The sequence below is a fragment of the Crotalus tigris genome, unplaced genomic scaffold (genome assembly GCF_016545835.1).
Source record: "Crotalus tigris isolate CLP2741 ecotype Arizona unplaced genomic scaffold, ASM1654583v1 scf7180000018790.500841, whole genome shotgun sequence".
In the NCBI taxonomy this organism is placed as follows: domain Eukaryota; kingdom Metazoa; phylum Chordata; class Lepidosauria; order Squamata; family Viperidae; genus Crotalus; species Crotalus tigris.
In genome coordinates this window covers 3,006-22,766 of record NW_024097202.1, presented here as the reverse complement: position 1 = coordinate 22,766, position 19,761 = coordinate 3,006, and the positions used below count along the sequence as shown (strand labels likewise).

Here is a 19,761-nt window from a genome sequence, read left to right as displayed (position 1 = left end):
TCGAACCATTTAATTCTGCTATTCTTAGATCAATCCTATGGAATCTAAATTTATCATTCTAAATGTTATAGATTCTATTCTTGACTTCCTTGCAGGTAAATAAATATTATTTCTACGAAGTGGAACAACTTTATGGCAATGTTATCGTTATCATTTCAAAGGTTCCTGGGTCTTGTTGGATGACACTGCATAAACGATGGAGATCTGAATGTGGGTGAAAAAGTGTATTGAATATTGTTGAGTCCTTGGCGGGAAGCAGACACGAGAAGCAGTTGAAGTTCTCAGTTTCTTTTATTCTGCGTTCAGCTTACAAGTAGATGGCTTCAGCAGCTCCCAAAACCTCCCAGCTTCTTATATAGACGCTTCCCGGGTAAATGTGATACTTTTCCCGCGCCAGCACCCGCACATGCGCACGGCGCTGGCGACAGCCTGTCTGGTCCCGGGCAGCTTTGTACCTGCCCGGGACTGCCTGCAAACGCCCGAGCCGTTTGCAAGGCTCGGGACATAACACCCCTTTCCCCCGGGCTAAAACTACTACCAACATATAATCATTATTTTATGCAGTGTTCTGCTTCTCAGTGCTCCTATCGTTACCTGGCTTTTGTTTAGCCATCAATGTTATGTAATCCTCTAAGTAATTAGGAGACTTCTTTGCTCTCTGTGACCTTCTCAGCTCTGGGTTACTAGCATGAGTTCCCTGACTGGAGGGAGATGTGAGCCTGTTCTCCTTATTTTGCCTTGGTGCCTTCCAAGGACTGTGCCCCGCTGCCTGGCCTGCTTGCTCGCCCACCGGGCTCATCAGGCCAGGGCTTCTGTCACTTTGTGACCTGGTTGACCTGCCTAGCTGTAGACCCTCGGGCCCCTTGAAGTGATAGCCACTGCTGGGCGTCTCTGTTGAACCTCCTAGGTCCGTCCAAGACCTGTCAGGAGGCTGTCCATTCCCTGAACCCGTTCTGTGTCCGGGCTTGTGTGGGTTTCTGTACCTTCCCAAAACTCAGTTACTCCCTGATTTGGGCTAGAGGTGTTGTAGTCGGGACTTGGTTCCTCGACCACCTCCCTGTATGTTTGACCCCCTGTAGAATTTGGGGTAAGGTCAGGCCAACCTTGGGGATTGTGTGCCAGCTCTCTTGCGGGGAATGATTTGTTGGGATGCCCCCGGGTATCCTCCGTGACTGGAGTGCTGTGTGGTGTGTGTGGAAAGTGAGTATGCCCCTGGGGTGACTCCCTGGCTGGAGTAGGCGTGGATGCCTGGTAGTTAGGTAGGCTCATGGAATTCTTGTTCGGAGCTCTCGCGGAACCCTGGGATGGGCCGTTTGTGGCTCCATCAGTGGAGGTGGGCAGCAGCTCGTGCCCTTCCCTTTGCCCCAAAGGGTCCCCCTCCCCCCCTGGAAAAGACCCAGGAGTCTCATCTGAAAAGTCCCGCCTAGAGCGGAGTTGGTCGATGTGCCGACGCAGGACACGACCATTGTCCAGGGCTACCTCGTAGGAGAGAGGACCTGTGACCCTGGAAATAGAAGCGGGGACCCAGGTATGACCAGGCCCGTAATTGCGAGCCCAAACCGGGGCACCCACAAGTAGTTGTCTCGGTGCCCTAGGATGTGAGGTAGATGAAGGCAGTCTGTCCGGATGCAACCGGTCAAGTTTAGTAGTAAGTTGACGCCCCCAGCGAAGTTCAGCTGGGCTTCTCCCTGTAGAAGTGGACGGTGTGGTGCGATAAGAAAGGAGAAAGTCAGCCAACCTGTGATGCCAGTCCCCGTAGGTGAGTCTTTTCAAGGCGTCCTTTGTGATGCGCACCATACGTTCAGCCCTACCGTTGGTGGATGGGTGGAAGGGTGCAGACGTGGCATGACGAATCATGTTAGCCTGTAAGAAAGCTTGGAATTCGGAGGAAGTGAATTGAGGGCCGTTGTCAGACACGATGACATCTGGAAGCCCGTGTGCAGCAAAAATCCCCCTCAGTACCTGAATAGTCTTTGCAGTGGTGGTGGAAGAGACAGGTCCAACCTCAAGCCATTTTGAATGGCTGTCAACAAGGACCAAGAAGAACTGGCCCTGAAAGGGCCCAGCGTAGTCAATGTGCACCCTAGACCATGGGGACTGCGTTTCCTCCCATTTATGCACGGGAGCTTGGGGCATCTCTGGGCGAGATCGTTTGCACAGGTGGCATGCATGCACCTTAGCCTCAATATCCTTATCTAAAACAGGCCACCACAAGTGGCTGCGTGCAAGAGCCTTCATACGAACAATGCCAGGATGACCCTCGTGGAGGGATTCTAAGACCCTAGTCCTCATTGAGGTGGGAATGACAACTCTGTTTCCCCAAGCAGACAACCCTGAGAAAGGGACAGCTCGTTCCTTTTGGACCAGAAACTCTGAAACTCAGGACTAGGGCAGTGCTCAGGCCAACCAGACAAAACCCAGGAACGGACACGTGAAAGTGTGTGATCTGTACCCGTTTCAGCGGTAACATCCCTGGCACTAAGAGGGAGCTCGGGCAAGGCTTGGATTGATAGAATGTTGACAGCTGGCGCAGGGTCAGCTTCTACTACTGGCAGAGGCAATCTACTGAGGCCATCAGCATGGCCCATTTCTTTCCCAGGCTTGTGGAGTAAAGAAAAATCATATGCAGACAGAAAAATAGACCACCTAAGCATTCTAGGGAAAATGATTTGGGGAGTCTGCTTACGTGTGGTAAACAGTCCCAGCAGAGGCTTAGGGTCAGTAAAGACCGTGAAATGCCTGCCATATAGAAAATCGTGGAATTTTTTAATTCCAGCAACAACAGCCAGAGCCTCCCTGTCTATCTGAGCGTAGTTGCGCTCAGCGGAAGACAATGTTCTGGAGTAATATGCAACAGTAATCTGAGTTCCATCAGACCTGAGGTGGCTCAGGACAGCTCCTACCCCGTAAGGGGACGCATCACATGCGATGCACACAGGAAGAGATTCGTTGAAATGTGCAAGTACACTTTAGAAGTGAGCAAAGCCTTGACTTTGTTAAAGCAAGCCTCATGTGTTTGTGACCACTGCCACACTGCTTGTTTGTCTAGTAGCCTGTGAAGAGGCTCAGCTACACTAGCTTTATGTGAAAGAAAAGAATTGTAGAAATTCAGGAGGCCCAGGAAGGCCTGAAGTTCGGCCTTGGACTTTGGCCTAGGTGCTTCTAAAATAGCTGTTAGTTTGGATTCAGCAGGGTGAATCCCAGCAGTATCAATTTTGAACCCCAGAAATTCAGTAGAAGGCACCCCAATCTTGCATTTGTCTTTTTTGAGCTTGAGGCCTGATTTCCTGAATCTTAACAGAACAGCCCTTAGCCTTTCAGCTAGAATGTGTGTGGAGTCTCCTGCAATTAAGACATCATCAAAGTAGGGGCAAACCCCTGGTATACCCCGTAGTGTGTTTTCCATTACGCTTTGGAAAATTCCAGGAGCGACATTCACTCCAAACTGCAGCCTTTTTACCTTAAAGGCTCCCCTGTGGGTCACAATAGTCTGAGCTATAGCAGCATCATCATCAACAGGCAGCTGTTGATACGCTTGAGCTAGGTCAAGCTTTGCAAAAACGCGCCCCCCCCTTGAGGGAGGCCAGAATATGACTGACCACAGGAACAGGATAGGCATGTTGCTGCAATGCCTTATTCAGAGTGCATTTGTAGTCAGCACAAATGCGAATGTCCCCATTTGCCTTTAGAGGCGTGACAATGGGGGTCTCCCAAGGACTGGAATCGTTCTAGGATTCCCTGTTGAATCAGTTTGTCTAACTCAGTGTCAATTTTACTCTTTAAAGCAAAAGGGACCCTTCTTGCTTTAATTCTAATGGGAGTGACAGTGGGGTCTAGCTTTAAGGACACAGGGGGTCCTTTGAATGTGCCCAGCTGGGGGCTGAAAACATCTGCAAATTCTTTGCAGATTTCCTGTAGGTCGATGTTTGTAAACTGTTGAGTCCTGTGACGTGTATCCCCAGGGCCTCAAACCAATCGAGTCCTATGAGACTCGTTCGTTCACCCCCTACTACTAATAAGTCTAGTGGACCTTCAAAACTCTTGTATTGCACGTTAAGGGTGGCCTCCCCCTTAACACACACTCTTGAATTTTGAAAATCTGTTAACACAATGTCAGAAGGCCTTAACTTGGCCTGAGTTCCACTACCGGAACAAATCTTCCTAAATGTATGCAAGGAGATAATTGAAAAGGCAGACCCTGTGTCTAGTTCCATAGATAATGGAACCCCTTGTAGCTTCACCTTGAGTGACAGCTTTTTCTTAATGGGCTTGTGTGTGCCTGTCCTAAGGATGCTTCTTCGCGAAGCGCAAAAAACCTACCCTATTCTGGCTGGGGAATCTGGTACCTTTCAGGCGCAGTTCTTCCTGAGGTTGTACCTTTCGTCGGCCCAGACACACAGCTGCAATGTGTCCTTGTTTGCCGCATGCCCGGCAGGTAGCGGAGCGGAACTTGCAGTCGGTTCTCCTGTGGCGACCTCCACAGCCGATGCACTTGAGCGGAGCTGAAGAGCTTCCCTTCTGTTTTTCTTCCGTCGTGGGGTGGAGACGGTCGACTTCCTCGTCCGGATCCTCCTCGGAGTTTCTTTGGGCGTCTTCCTGGTGCACGGATGTAACCTCTGGACTGTTTCTGATCGGCCGCATGTTCTTGCCAGCGCCGCCTGCTGCTTCTTCTGTGGTGACTTCCCTTAAGGCATCTTGGTAGGACAATTCTTCTTTAGCGAAAAGTCTCTGTTGTAGATCTCGATGCCTTAACCCGCACACGAATCGGTCCCTCACTCGTTCTTCGAGGTCTTTGAACTCGCAGTGCTTGGCGGCCTTCCGTAATGCGGCGATGAATTCTTTGGCCGACTCACCGGGCCGTTGATCCCTCTGCTCGAAGGTGTGGCACCATGCGATGATGGACATCTTGGGGTGGAAGTGCTCCTTCAGTAGCTTCTTCAGATCTGCGTAGCTGACAGACTCTACTGGAACAGGTGCTGCAAGGTTTTCTGCGATGTCGAAGGCGTCTTGACCGCAAACACAAAGCAGGGTGGCAGCCTTCAAGCTCTCTTCCCTCACTTGGTTTGCCTTGAAGTAGTTCTCCACCCTGGCTACGTATGACTCCCACCGCTCTGGATGTGAGACGTCGAATTCAGAAAGCCTTCCGATTTTCGCCATCTTCAGAAGATGGGTCTATCAGCCAGCCTACCCCCGAATGCGCACTGGATTGGCGGGTAGCTGCCGAGTCGACGCCGGTCCGCCGCTCAGGACTCACTTGGGTAAGCTTACACTTCTTCCTTTCCAGGCGGTGTAAGGCATCCCACCTTCGTCGCCAGTGTTGAGTCCTTGGCGGGAAGCAGACACGAGAAGCAGTTGAAGTTCTCAGTTTCTTTTATTCTGCGTTCAGCTTACAAGTAGATGGCTTCAGCAGCTCCCAAAACCTTCCAGCTTCTTATATAGACGCTTCCCGGGTAAATGTGATACTTTTCCCGCGCCAGCACCCGCGCATGCACACGGCGCTGGCGACAGCCTGTCTAGTCCCGGGCAGCTTTGCACCTGCCCGGGACTGCCTGCAAACGCCCGAGCCGTTTGCAAGGCTCGGGACATAACAAATATGGTCATAAAATTTCTGCTGAAAACAGAGACTGGAAATGTGTCTATCAGTAGAGACCACAAAACTGATACTAACCTAACAGCTGATTTTGGTCATATCTCTGATTAAATCAGTTTTACAACTGAAAAAAATCAACTATACTGGAACATTTGTGTTTAATTCAGTGTGGAATCAGTTTCCTTGTCTATTACATCTAATACAAAAGAGAAAAAGTAAATCTCAGATTTAAGGTTTGTCCTTTTAATTCTCCTGATTACTAGAAATGGTCTAATGCTATCACCGGAGAATTTTTCGGTAAGGAAATAACAATCTTTGACTGTTCAAAATCCCTTCCGAAAATAAATAACGAAGAGCAGCTTTGCACCTAAGAGCCAGCCTAACACAGAATGTACTCTGCAATGTCTGAAAACTGTGACGCCGTACTATTAACACACATGTGATTGTACAAAAAATGAAAAGGAAGAATTGAAAAAAAACCACTATTATTGCTAATAATATCTGTCATAATCTGCCATTAATATTGCTACTAAGTCAGTTCCATAACTGGTATTGGAAGTCCCCCCACCCTTCACTTCCTGCTTGTTTAGAGAGGCTGAGAAGCCCTTCTCCCATCAAAGCGGTGTTCTAGGCAGCTTCTTCTGAGCCAGGATTCAGCTGTCAAGCTGTGACTTTTCTTGCAGGAGGAGAAATGCAGTGGGAAGTACTTAATGTGCAGTTATGGGCAGGTAGGGATTCTTTTTCTCAAGTGGATAGATGATTTTAGCTATTCCCAAAATTAAAAACACACACAGAGAGAATGATGTCAGGAAGAAAAAGAACGAAGTTTTGTAGCAAGAAAAAGCTGAGGAAACAAACTCATCAAGAAGTGAGAATTAGGAGGTTTGTCTAAATGAGTTGGGAAACCTCAGCTAGAATAGAAGTGATCCAGCTTTTGATGTCTGATTATTGTCCTCTGTCTTAAATAGGATTAATATAGAATTATAAATTATACTTGATATATTATGCCTTAATTTATTAGTATAATGATTTCACTACTGTTGGCCTTTCAGCATATTGTCTTTGAGTTTATTTCTGCCTTTATGTTGTTTTCAGCTGTGTTGAGCATTCTCTTTAATATGGAAAGGTGAAAATAAAAAGTGGAAATGTCTACCCTATCCAGGTACCAAGAGTGCCGCCCTTCAGAACCTCCTCTAATAGATCTGTAGAATTAGCTCATGAGAGTGGCTGGGTTGAGGAACAGTGAGCGGCCTTAATTCATCTGATGTGGCCAAGAGAAGATCAGTCTTGTGTCTCTTGTGTTTCAGGCGCTCATATGATTTCATGTATCATATGTGTGACCAACCCAGATTGGATCCTAATAACATGTATGTTAAAAATAATGAGACCGGGAGAAAAAGAATGGGAAGACCATAGAAAGCTTGGCTCGTCCTCTTGCTGTTGTTGTGGAGATGCGTTTAATTTGGAAAAGGGAAAACAAAATGCTATTGAAAAGACATAAAGCTCATACAGTAGCTTTCCCACACCCCTGTCCCTCATTATGCAATTTCTAAGCCTTTTTCTGGTGATATGTGAGCAGGATTTTATAGGAAACATTAGTGAGACAAGGAGAGTAAATCTTATTCTGAAAGAGAAAGATACATTTACAGAAAACAGCACTTTTAGGTTTCAAGTGTGACTGTGTGTATTAAGCCTCTCCCCTGGGATGGATCTTGCTCTCCCTTGCAGTCTTCATAGGTCTTTGCCACGGAGTCACTGTGACCCAGAAGGAATGCTTCAAAATCATCCAAGCAGGGACCCAGATGGACATCATCGCTTGTGAACATGATGACAGCAGCTATTTCGTCAACCATGGTATCGGCAGGAGCTTAATAGTGGAAAGACAGAATTACAACTCTTCGGCTATTCCATACAAGGAAACAGAGGAAAATTGGAACTTCAAATGGAAATTGGGATCTTCAACAGATGTGACCCATTCTTCTCTCAGGATTCCTCCAGATGAGGCTGCAAAGCCAGCAGTATATTTCTGTGCTGTTTCTCAGGCACAGTGAGAGCTGTAGGTTTCACAGCTGCGCATGAACTTTACAGCGCTGAGTCAGCCTCTGTCCGTGCCACAAAGACATATAAGCCAAACTGCTTCAGTTATACAGCATCCAAATCACAGGAACATAGAGCAGTAAAAACCTTTCTCGATCACCGTAATATTTAAAGGGGGGAAAAGAGAAAACCTGATTGTGTTTCACTCTTATAAATCACTATGCAAACTAATAAAATTTTGACTGTTATGAATGCGAAGTTTCCAACAGATGGTAAAATGTTATTTGGAACCAATATTGGAAGAAAGATTCCTTGCCTACTCTAGAGGAATGGTTTCTTAAAGTTTCTTATTTATCAGAAATGGCAAAAATTTCGGCTTATCTGAAAGACCATTCACAAGAGAGATATAATTCTGTGTGGAAAAGATGGGTAAATTTTGTACAGAATAAATATGGGATTAGAAAGTACTATTTAGCCTTTGAATAATTTATAGTTTAATGTGGCTAGGGTTGGATTTGTTGTTTTTATGTATTGGAGTTAAAGTACTTTTAATTTTTTGGATGTATGTATAGTTGATTGATGTTCATTTAATTTGTATGTTTTTTTGTTTTTTTTAACCCTGTATTCAGCTCTGGGAAGGAGGGGGGAGGGTCATGGGGGTGGGGGGGGAGGTAAGTTTATAAAATTTTCATTAAAAAAAATGTTATTTGGAACATTGATACAATAGCAGGAGTTTAAAGCAGTCTTTCCCACTCTGGTACTCCACTCTTTACACAATGTGTTCGAAGTAGGATAATTTGAGCCTGGCCAATTATGCCTCTAGTGAAAATGTTGGTTTGATTTGTATAATGATCTATCAGTTTGTTTTCTTGATTATCAATATCTTTCTTCGTTCTATACACACACACACGTGTGTATGTTCATGCTTGATGTTTGAATCTGTACGTGTATGTACACATAGATACACAAACACACACACACACACTATTTCTGTATATTTACTCACATAGAAACATAAAAGAAATAAAAAGGAAAAGATAAAATGAAAAGAAAAATGAACAGGAAAGAAAGTGATTGGTCATTGCTTTCCTAAAAGAGAAAGGTGGGAGGGCAAAGAAGCAGGGAATTGTCCAATAGAAAGATGTTGTAGCCTGCAATTCAGACTGGACACCTTGTAAATTTTGACCGAAATATCTCTGTGTCGACAGGAGTTTATTAAACTGGTGTAGAGTGAACCCAGCTTGAGTACAGGACAGGGAAGCCTTAAATATTAAATGCAGATATACCTCAAGACACTAAAGCCAGCTAGAAATGTAATCTAATTTAATACTGAAATAGAGGCCATTCTTGCTTAACAGTGTTAATTGGGACTGGAATTTCTCTCAGTAAGCAATAAGGTTGTAAATATCATATCACGTGACCATGCTACTTTTTGACGGCAGTTCTGGCAGTCTGTGGTTACCGTAATTAAGCAAGGATCACATAGATTGTTGAATGACCACAACTTTTGTTTTCTTGTTGGGTTCCCATTTGGGGAGACCTTAAAGAGATCTTCCCTAGATTAGAAGATGGATAGGATCATTTTAGACAAGGCAGCCCTAATATTACCTCTCATTGCATAGATGTGGGTCATAGCCAGCTCTTTGAAGCAGACTGGCAATCAAGATTAGATTAGATTAGATTAGATTAGATTAGATTAGATTAGATTAGATTGGATTGGATTGGATTGGATCGGATTAGATCGGATTAGATTGGATTAGATTGGATTAGATATTGGATTTGTATAAGCCTGGCTTCCAAAAAATTATAAATGGAGACAATTAATATATTAATCTGTGAATCACCAAGTCTCTTATATTTAATGAAGAAAATATCTTATGGTGTTTATAGGGAAAAAAATACTTGTGTTCACCTCAAAATCCCTTCTTCTGATAATTGAAGTTAAGTGATTCTTTGCTGGAATTATTGTGTCATAATCAGAATCCTTTTTCTTCTAAATATCACTAATCATACCTCTGAGGGCTAGTTCTTAGGATTGTCTCCAATCTATCAACTATCACTTCCTGGTATTGAGGAGGATACTCAAGATTGTTGTAAAGTTATCTTTGATGTGATATACCTAATGTATTCAGATTGGGTGATTATTGTTTTATCTTTATTTTGAGGTTAATACACATATCCTGTACTCAACTAATTGGAGCATTATCTTCTTCTTGTTGTTGTTATCATCATCATCATCATCAAAGAAAAAGAAGACACAGAATATTTTCAAAGATGGAATTCATTTTATCAATGGCTGGAAAAACGGGATAGAGAGTAAGAATTTAATCTGTATTACTAAGCAAAACAATCAATCCAGACAACACGTTATATATTAAACACTAATGAATTGTAATAATAGAAAATTAATTAACGTTATATATTAAGCACTAATGAATTGTAATAATAGAAAATTAATAAAATACTTTAAAAAAAAGAATGGCTGTTTTCTTATTGAAATGTTCTTCTATGATAGCATTAACCATTTCTCACAATCCTGAGAATCAAAAGGACAAACTTTACATTTGAGAAGATTCCCCTTTCCTCTTTTGTATTAAATATAATAGACAGAGGGGCTGATTCCACACTGAATTAAACACAAATGTTTGAACATCATTGCATCTTTCATCTGTAAAGTATCTAGAGATAGAACCATAATCAGCAATTAGGTTAATCTCAGTTTGGTGACTGGCAGAAACTTTTCCACTTTCTGTATTAACTGAAATTCTATGAGCATTTTCAGTATACTGTTTCGCCCACATTTTGGGTGCCATCATTTAAGCAGCGCCATCCGACAAAAGCATTCAGGAAGCTCCAAAATGTCAATCCCCCCAGAGGTCTTCATGCTTTCTACCTTGATGATATTCAGAAAACTGGTAAGATCTGATGGTTTTACTGGGCTTCAGGGCGGGATGATGGGTGAGCCTGTCTTTTGGAGGATTTCTTTTTCTTTAAGTTATAAATCCACCTTCAGGCTGTTTGTGATTTTTTTATTCTTGTAAACCACTCAGAGTCACTAGGACTATGCAGACTATACATTATATGTATGTATAAATAAAGGAAACCTTAAGGCAAATAAAATGAATTCCAATTTCTCAAACTGAATAATTTTAAGTATTGGAGTTCTTTTTATACCCTGAAGCCTAATAGCATCTATTCATAAGAATATACTTGGGGGGTAGATTTTTTATTTTTTGCAAGTCAGATGCATTTAAAGTAACCATATTCACATAACTCACTTAATTTGTATTTAAATTAAATCAAGCTGAGTTTTTGTCTTGGGTTTACTGACTTTTTGCTATCTGATCCCAGTATATCTGCAAGGAAGTCAAGAATAGAATCTTTAACATTTAGAATGATAAATTTAGATTCCATAGGATTGATCTAAGAATAGCAGGATTAAATGGTTCGATACGGTAAGGGGGAAACTCATGTGAATTCCCTCTTTCTGCTCCACCTGTTATTAGTTGAATTCCAAGTAACAAAGTTTGTATTTTCCATTGCGTATTTTTCCTTTCGGTTGAGTCTTTGGAGCAAAGATAATACTAGTCCCACAACATAAATATGTGTAGCAACTCCTCTGGTCTTCCCCATTGATAGAGGAGGGCAACATGAAGTTCATTTGGCTGCTAGCATTCTTGGGAGCAACTGGTAAGTCAATCATTTCCTCAGAACAAGAGCTGAGAAGTCTTATCTTCAGATGGATAAGAGACTTTTGTAGATTTTCAAGTAGAATTTAAACAGAAAACTAGTTAGCCTGAGAACGTTTTCTAACAATTCAGGGCTGAATTTGTAAAGGTGGACTCCTCAAGATTAAATTATAGAATTTTTCCTGGGATTTCTAGTGGTCCATATATTGAAAAGCTGTCAATGTTCAGAAACACTGGATTGCAGTATTATATTAGACAAATATCATTAATTTTGAACCAGGTGTCTTTGTGAATGAAATAGCCAAGAAAAGTTGGTGTTTCAGCGGAAGCTGCTAAATTAGCCTACACAGTGTTTGGGCTAGCATAATTTATTCCCAATAATAACACCAAGTGAAAAATGTATTGTACATAAGAATAGCTGAAAACAGGCAAGCTCTTCTTTGAGGCAATGGCGAGAGACAAACTCTTTAAAACTAAACCCAACCACTCAAGTACTCTTAAGGATTATCCATAAATTGAAACTCAGAAACATGTATGAATTCCATGCTCTTGCAGGAGGTAAATGGTTCCATATAGGAGGAGAGCTATTCAAAGGATCTTTGACTGAGGGATGTGCAGTACTTTGAATGTGAAGGCAAAAAGGTGCTATAGAATGTACAAGGGGGCTTGTGAACAGCAGCTGTCCATAACTCCTGAAAACACATACACCTTTTCCTAGGATTGCAGATTATCTAAATGTACAATCGGGGGGGGGGGGGATGAGTATTTCTAAGGAGTTGGAGATATGCCTTATGCATATACTCCCATACTCCAAAGCAGGCTTTGCCTTTGGATCAAAAGCATTACATACAGTAATACAAACCTGCAGCCCACTGTATCCCATTATAGAACAGTGGGAATCATTCAATAGAAAAAGTAACAAAAGAACTATTTGGCAGGAGAAGGAAGCCAATTGCATAAGAAATAAGGGCAGGGACTCAGTTGCCATGAAGACAGGTGGCATTGCTCATCCTTCTTTCAACTTGATTTTGTTGCCCTCTTCATGATGATAGCCAGCTTAATGGAGAAAAGTTTGGTTCATTACTATTTATTCTTTATTGCATTTTATGAATATATGGCCTGTTTGCAAGAAGTTCATGTTTCTTAAAAGAAGTGAAAATGTGTACGTGTGTGAGGCATTGAAACTATGTTAGGAGGCACCTCACAAATGAATGAAGAATGGCAAAATTCAAGAGTACCTATAATAAAATAAAAAGAGAATGATCCATACAAAACAAGTATTCTCTTTTGGTTGGGACATAGAGAAAGAATAATCAAATATAGGAAGAAGGAATGATCGGGTAGAAATGGAAGACGTTTGTGGTTGAATCGAGTTTATGAAATCTCAGAATGAGAAGTTAGAAGAAAAAAAGCATAATGGCAAACTATTGCACAAATATGGTGGACATTAGGATGATTTAGTAGTTAAGAGAGATATAGTGAATGTAATTGTATCTACATTTAGATAGATTTCCTTTTCTATTATATCCTACATCCTTGTCTCCTTCCTCCCTTCCACCCTCCCTCCCTCCTCATATGATTTCCTACTAGTTGATTGGCCATCCATGGCTTGCCTGAATGGATTGAAGATCCCATCATATGGACCCTTCTAAGTATAACAAATATTTTGTGAATCGCTTCTGCTAAAATTGGAAAACATTTGGTTCCTCTTTCACCCACGATGAAATTTTCTCTATTTTCACTATCCAGTTGCCTTCCCCATCGAAAATGAAGATGATGATAAGATTGTGGGCGGCTACACCTGCCAAAAGCATTCTGTTCCCTATCAGGTCTCCCTGAATGTCAGGCAACATATCTGTGGTGGCTCCATCCTAAACAACCAATGGATTGTTTCAGCTGCTCACTGCTCTAGTTCGTAAGTAATAATGTGTTCTTATTTTATCCCCGTTGCACTGAAATATTTACTTGCATTAGTAAATCTAATAAAGGATACACAAACATGCTTCTATTTGTACATACACACATATTTAGAAGTGTTCATTGCCTACTTAGTAGAGGAAGCCAACATGCAATTGCTTCCATCTTTTTCAGGATTCAACCACTCAACTGGATGCTCTTGTGAGTGGCAATATTAGTGGGCCTGGCTTTTGGCTTACTGCAAGTTAAAGGGGGGGTTGGATGAAAATGGATATGACCAAAGTCTCTGTGTCTTGTTTTGCTTCAGCCGCATCCAAGTGAGACTTGGGGAACACAGTTTGACCAAAGATGATGGCTCCGAGCAGTACATTGATGCAGTCAAAATCATTCTCCATCCCAAATACAACCCCCAAAATTGGGACAATGACATCATGCTCATCAAACTATCCAAACCAGCCACTCTCAATTCCCGTGTTTCAGCAATCCGTCTACCAAGCAGCTGTCCATCCACTGGAGCAGTATGTTTAGTCTCTGGCTGGGGCAACACCCTCAGCAGTGGCAGTGAGTCTCTTTTATGTTTATTGATCAAGATAGGGTCAAGATGTGATTATGTGCAGTTGGGTTTATTGAGCAAAGCTAACAATTACAGAGGGTAAATTGCTAATACAAATTTATTTCTGGCATTCATTTCCCTCCAAAGTCCATTATAAATGTCACAACGTCATGTGAAACAATATACAGGTAGTCCTCACCTTATAACCGTCCATTTAGTGGTCATTCAAAGTTATAACTCTGAAATAACACTTTCAACCATAGCAGCATCCCTGTGTTCATGTATTCAAAATTTGGATGCTTGGCAACCTGCATGTTTTTATGATGGTTGCAGTGTTGCAAGATAGAAAATAAGGCAAAATTTACTTAACAACTGTCTTGCTTAGCAACAGAAATATTTGCCTCAGTTGTGGTCGTAGGTTGGGGACTACCTGTACTCCAGGGAGAACTTGCCTTAAGTCCAGGTTTTGGTCAACTGGAACATTTTTTCCATGAAGGAAAGGGTCATTGGCATCCTTTGGGCAACTATATTATTATAGAGGTTTGTAAGAGGTTCTTCTTTTCTATTTTTGCTCTGTAGAAAATTTCTAGCGCATGTCTAATATTTACTTATGAAAATGAACACAGCCTCTCTGATCTTTCCCACAGTATACTATCCAGATCTCCTACAGTGCCTGGATGTCCCTGTACTTTCGCAGAGTGAGTGCATTGGGTCTTATAAAGGGAAAATCACCAACAATATGTTTTGTGCAGGATACCTGAAAGGCGGAAAAGACTCTTGTCAGGTAAATCTTTCTTCCACTATTAGCATATATTTCAGATGGTGCTCAGAAATCTCCTGTTGTATAAGTTAAATTCATAGCTGGCTGGTGTTTAAGCCTGAGGTTAAAGTGGGTAGTTGTGGAGAGATCCCTATATTCACAAGTTGTTTCTGCAACCTCTCTGGTCTTTCCCTGCTTCTAATGAATAAACAGACAACATCAATCACTTGACCTCCAGTTCTTATTATGTTATGAACCGCATGCTGAATCTGCCTTCTCTTTTACAAAGCTAAGAAGTAGTATTTCTGACATTTTCATCCCATCCTGATAGCAATTATGACACCTAATATCGAGCAGTATTAAACCAATTTCACTTAGAAGATCTTTTGCTTTGTGCAACCTGTTCTGTCCCTCCACCCATCAGAGTATACAAATTATAGATTATGCAAGTTATCTTCGCTCACTCACTATCCCGCTTGCTGAATACATGTTCATTGTTTCTTTTTCAGCGTGACTCTGGTGGTCCGGTTGTTTGCAATGGGGAACTCCAAGGAATTGTCTCTTGGGGCATAGGATGTGCTCTGGAAGGCTTCCCTGGTGTCTACACTAAAGTTTGCAACTACGTTTCCTGGATTCAAGAAACCATCCGTTCCAACTGATCTGTACTTCCTGTCTGGAAAGCTCCCTTTTTGACATCTCCAGCTGACATTTCACAGACTGAGAAGAGAGCGATTACTTTTGTAAAAATAAAAACTAAGCTGTGCTATAGCAAGCCTGGTGATTGGTATCTTTCTCTGGTGGAGGGGAAAGGTCTTAGTCATTAAACTAGATGAATTTTAATCCTTTTCAATGATCACATTCAAAGATAGCAAAATAATGAGAGAAGCCATGAAGAATTAGTAAGAATCACTTCTTAAATGGAACTGCTAAAAGTTACAAAAGGTTCAATGATGAATGATGATGGTAATGATGATGATGATAATGATGGTGATGATAATGCTCTAATTAATTGAGTTCAGGAGGTGTATATTAACCTCAACATAGAATAGAATAGAATAGAATAGAGTAGAATAGAATAGAATAGAATAGAATAGAATAGAATAGAATAGAATAGAGTAGAGTAGAGTAGAGTAGAGTAGAGTAGAGTAGAGTAGAGTAGGGTAGGGTAGGGTAGGGTAGGGTAGGGTAGGGTAGGGTAGGGTAGAGTAGAGTAGGTAGAATATGAAAAGATATAGAATAGAATAGAATAGAATAGAATAGAATAGAATAGAATAGAATAGAATAGAATAGAATAGACTAGAATAGAAAATATGGAATGGAATAGAATAGAATAGAATAGAATAGAATAGAATAGAATAGAATAGAATAGAATAGAATAGAATAGAATAGAATAGAAGCTGGAAGGGACTTTCTAGTCCAGCCCCCTGCTCAAGCAGGAGAACCTATACCATCTCAGACAAGTGACTGTCCAGTCTCTTCTTTAAAATCTCCAGTGACGGAGTGCCCATGATTTCTGGGGGTAAGCTGTTCCACTGGTTAATTGTCCTCACTGTCAGGAAGTTTCTCCTTAATTCCAGGTTGCTTCTCTCTTTGATCAATTTCTTTCTTGTCCTGCCATCTGGTGCTTTGGAGAATAATGTGATCCCCTCTTCTTTGCGGCAGCCCCTCAAATACTGGAACACTGCTGTCATGTCTCCCCTATTTCATCTTTACTTTAGACTAGCCAAAACCAAATCCTGCAGCCATTTTTCCTATGTTTTAGTCTCCAGGCCTTTGATAAAACATAATCAAATCTGCAACCTTTAAGTATCAATGCATTAAAGACATCTTCAAAACAATCTTGAGTATGCTGCTGAATACCAGGAAGTGAAGGGCTTAGGCAGATTACTGGGATCAGCCACATTCCATAGTTTGAGAGCAGCCATATAGAAAGCCTACTTTGTTATACACCTACGCTTTATTTCACACCAGTAGATTTCTTTTGCAGCAATTTAGATTGGAAACAATTTTACACAGGAGTTTGGACAGCACCTGATGGACAAAGTCACTCAGATCCATTCCCAGTTGGTTCCCATGCATGAAGATGGTCCATGTGAGATGCCCGGGGAGAGATCTTGCCCTATTATCTGGGTATGGCTTGATCCTGTTGGCCCCAATGAAGTGGACAGGGCCCTTGATGCTGTCAGTGCAACCGCCTGTCAGTTAGATACTTGTTCCTCCTGGATGGTGAAAAGTTCCAGGATGGTGACTAGTAGGTGGGTCCAGGCAGTGATTAATATGTCACTGGAGGAGGGGACATTTCCAGATGCTTTTAATGAGGTTCACTTCCTTAAAAAACCATCATTGGATCCCACCTGACTGGACAATTTTCATCCAGTTTCCAACCTCCTGTTCTTAGGGAAAGTTGTGGAAAATGTGGTGGCCTAGCAGCTGCTGAGGGTCCTGGGTGAAACAGATTATCTAGACCCCTTTCAGTCAGGATTCAGGCCTAGTTATAGAATGGAAATTGGTTGTGCTTATTGATGATGTCTGGTGAGAGTGAGGTGGAGGTACTGCTTGCTCTCCTTGATCTCTCAGTGGCTTTCAACACTATCAACCATGGTATTCTTTTGGGTTGGCTGTGGGGACTAGGGCTGGGCAGCACAGTTCTGTGCCGGTTCAGCTCTTTTGTGCAGGGCCAGTCTCAACTGGTATTGATAGGGAATGAGAAGTCCAGCCCTCGCTCACTATTCTGTGGTGTGCCACGGGGCTTGGTACTCCCTCCACTCCTTTTCAACATCTATATGAAACCACTGGGCTAGATCATCCATCACCATGGGTTGCAATATATACAGTATGTTGATGACACCCAACTCTATATCTCCACTCTTGATGATCCAAATGATGCTGTGGCCACCCTCTTACAGTGCCTGGAGCCTGGGGGGGGGCTGGATAGGGGTCAACAGGCTTTGACTGGACCCTGGCAAGACCAAGTGGCTTTGGGTACAAGGGGCTCTGGGATCAGGGACTTGTCATCTTTGACTCTGGATGGGGTGGCATTGCCCCAGAAAGATCTGGTCTGCAACTTGGGGTTCTCCTGAACCCATGACTCCTGCTTGAGGAGCAGGTGGCAGTCACGGTTAGGAGAGCTTTGCACAACTTTGTGTTGTACATCAGTTGCAATCTTTCCTGGGTCAGGATTCCCTGTGTTCAATCGTTCATTCCCTGGTCATATCAAGGTTGGATTATTGTAATGTACCCTATATGGGGCTACCCTTGAAGAGCATTCAGAAGCTATAACTGGTGCAAAGTGTGGCAGTGCAAGCAATTTTGATGGCCCCTAGAATGGCCCCAGTAACACCATTGCAAGCTGCTTTGGTTACCAGTCTGGTTTGGGATGCAATTCAAAATGTTGGTGATCACCTTTAAAGACCTTCATGGCATGGATCCAGGTTATTTAATGGATCATCTCACTCCACTGGGATTGGTTCATGCCACCTGTGACAGCAGAGGAGGCATTACTGTGGGTCCCATCAGCGTGAGTATTCTGGCAGGTGGGGTCCAGGAGGAAGGCCTTCTCTGCTGTTGCTCCTGGAAGATCTTGCCCTCCCCATGTAAGGTTGGCCCCAACCCTCCAATCCTTTCACAAGGGCTTAAAGACATTGCTCTGCCAGCTGACCTGGGGCCCTAGTGGGGGAACAACGCAATGGAGATCAAGTAACAACTGGTCCAACCTCCCCCTACTCTGGCCCTGCCCTCCCCATGTGTCTTTAAGTTTTAATGTTGATTTTAATTATTAATCTTTTATTTTTATTTTTTATTTTTCCTTTTTTTCTTTACAAACAAACATAATATACAATACATTTTTCCTTTTCCCTTAACAACACTATGTCCTATATCTCTTAAGTTTATTTACATTACTTCTCGTACATTTTTATTCCGCAATTCTAGCCAGTTATAATACATGTCCCATACCTCGTAAAATTCTGTAGCTTCTCTGTCTTTTATTTCTAAGGAAAGTTTGTTCATCTCAGCACAGTCTAATATCTTACATACAAATGCAATCATTGCATTTGTTGGTATGTTCTCCCTTTTCCAACATTGTGCATATGCAATGCGTGCTGCAGTTATAATATGTATAGTGATATATTGGAGTCATTTCTCTATTTATGCCTAATAAAAATATTTCAGGTTGAGTTCAATTTGTTGTTTTGTTATTTCCTGTACCATCTTCTTATCTGCTCCCAATAGGTCTTTGCTTTGGGGCATTGCCACCACATAAGATAAAATGTTCCTTCTTTGTTTTTACATTTCCAACAATCCGGATTCATATTTTTGTATATTTTAGCCAATTTCACCAGTGCTAAATGCCATCTGTAGAACATTTTGTATTGGTTTTCCTTGTATGAAGTTGACAATGTTAATTTGTAATTTATGTTCCATGCTCTTTCCCATTCCTCTAATCCTATATTTCTACCTATGTTTAGGGCCCATGCTATCATCGGGCCCTTTACTATTTCTTCTTCTGTACGTGTCTAGATATATATTTTTATGACTGCATGCCACCCAGAGTTACCCTATGGTAAGATGGGTGGCCAATAAATTAAATAAATAAATAAATAAATGATAATTAGGAGAAAAAGAATCAGGTTATGACACAAGAATTCCATCAAAGAGTCACTTAACTTCAATTGCCAGAAGAATGGCTTTTGATGTGAACACTATGAATTTTTTGCCTATAAACCCCACATGAGATTTCTTCATTAAATACAAGAGACTTGGTGATTCACAGATTAATGTATTAACTGTCTCCATTAGAAAGCTGTGTAAGGTTTTGGAAGGCATGCTTATAAAAGTGCAATATATAGCATCTAATCATAATAATGATTGCCAGTCTGCTTCAAAGTGCTGGGTACGGCCCATATCTATGCAATGAGAGGTAATATTAGATGCTGCCTTGTCTAAAATGATCTATCCATCCTCTCAGATAATCTCAAGATCTCTTTTAGGTCTCCCCAATTGGGAAGCCAAGAGAAAATCAAAAGTTGCAGTCACTCAACAATCTATATGGTCCTTGCTTAATTACGGTAACCAAGGACTGCCAGAACTGCCCTCAAAAAGCAGCATGATCATGTGATGTGATATTTACAACCTCGTTGCTTAGTGAGAGAAATTCCAGTCCCGATTACCACTGTTAAGCAAGAATAGCCTATATTTCAGTATTAAATTATATTAC

General features: G+C 41.9%; 1 protein-coding gene across 1 annotated transcript; it reads left to right on the top strand.

Moving 5' to 3' along the window:
- Positions 1-11,174: 11,174 nt before the first annotated feature.
- Positions 11,175-15,318, top strand: LOC120313837 (cationic trypsin-3-like). Its single transcript, XM_039356183.1, has 5 exons — positions 11,175-11,317; positions 13,066-13,231; positions 13,541-13,794; positions 14,434-14,570; positions 15,056-15,318. Exons 1-5 carry the CDS (start codon positions 11,278-11,280, stop codon positions 15,203-15,205), a joined length of 747 nt encoding a protein of 248 aa, XP_039212117.1. The 5' UTR covers positions 11,175-11,277; the 3' UTR covers positions 15,206-15,318.
- Positions 15,319-19,761: the final 4,443 nt, after the last annotated feature.

Excerpts from the sequence above, each read along its gene's own strand:
- LOC120313837 (XM_039356183.1), top strand. The coding sequence starts at position 11,278 with ATGAAGTTCATTTGGCTGCTAGCATTCTTGGGAGCAACTG. Across the intron at positions 13,232-13,540 it reads GCTGCTCACTGCTCTAGTTC|CCGCATCCAAGTGAGACTTG; the intron begins GTAAGTAATAAT and ends GTTTTGCTTCAG. Across the intron at positions 14,571-15,055 it reads GCGGAAAAGACTCTTGTCAG|CGTGACTCTGGTGGTCCGGT; the intron begins GTAAATCTTTCT and ends TTTCTTTTTCAG.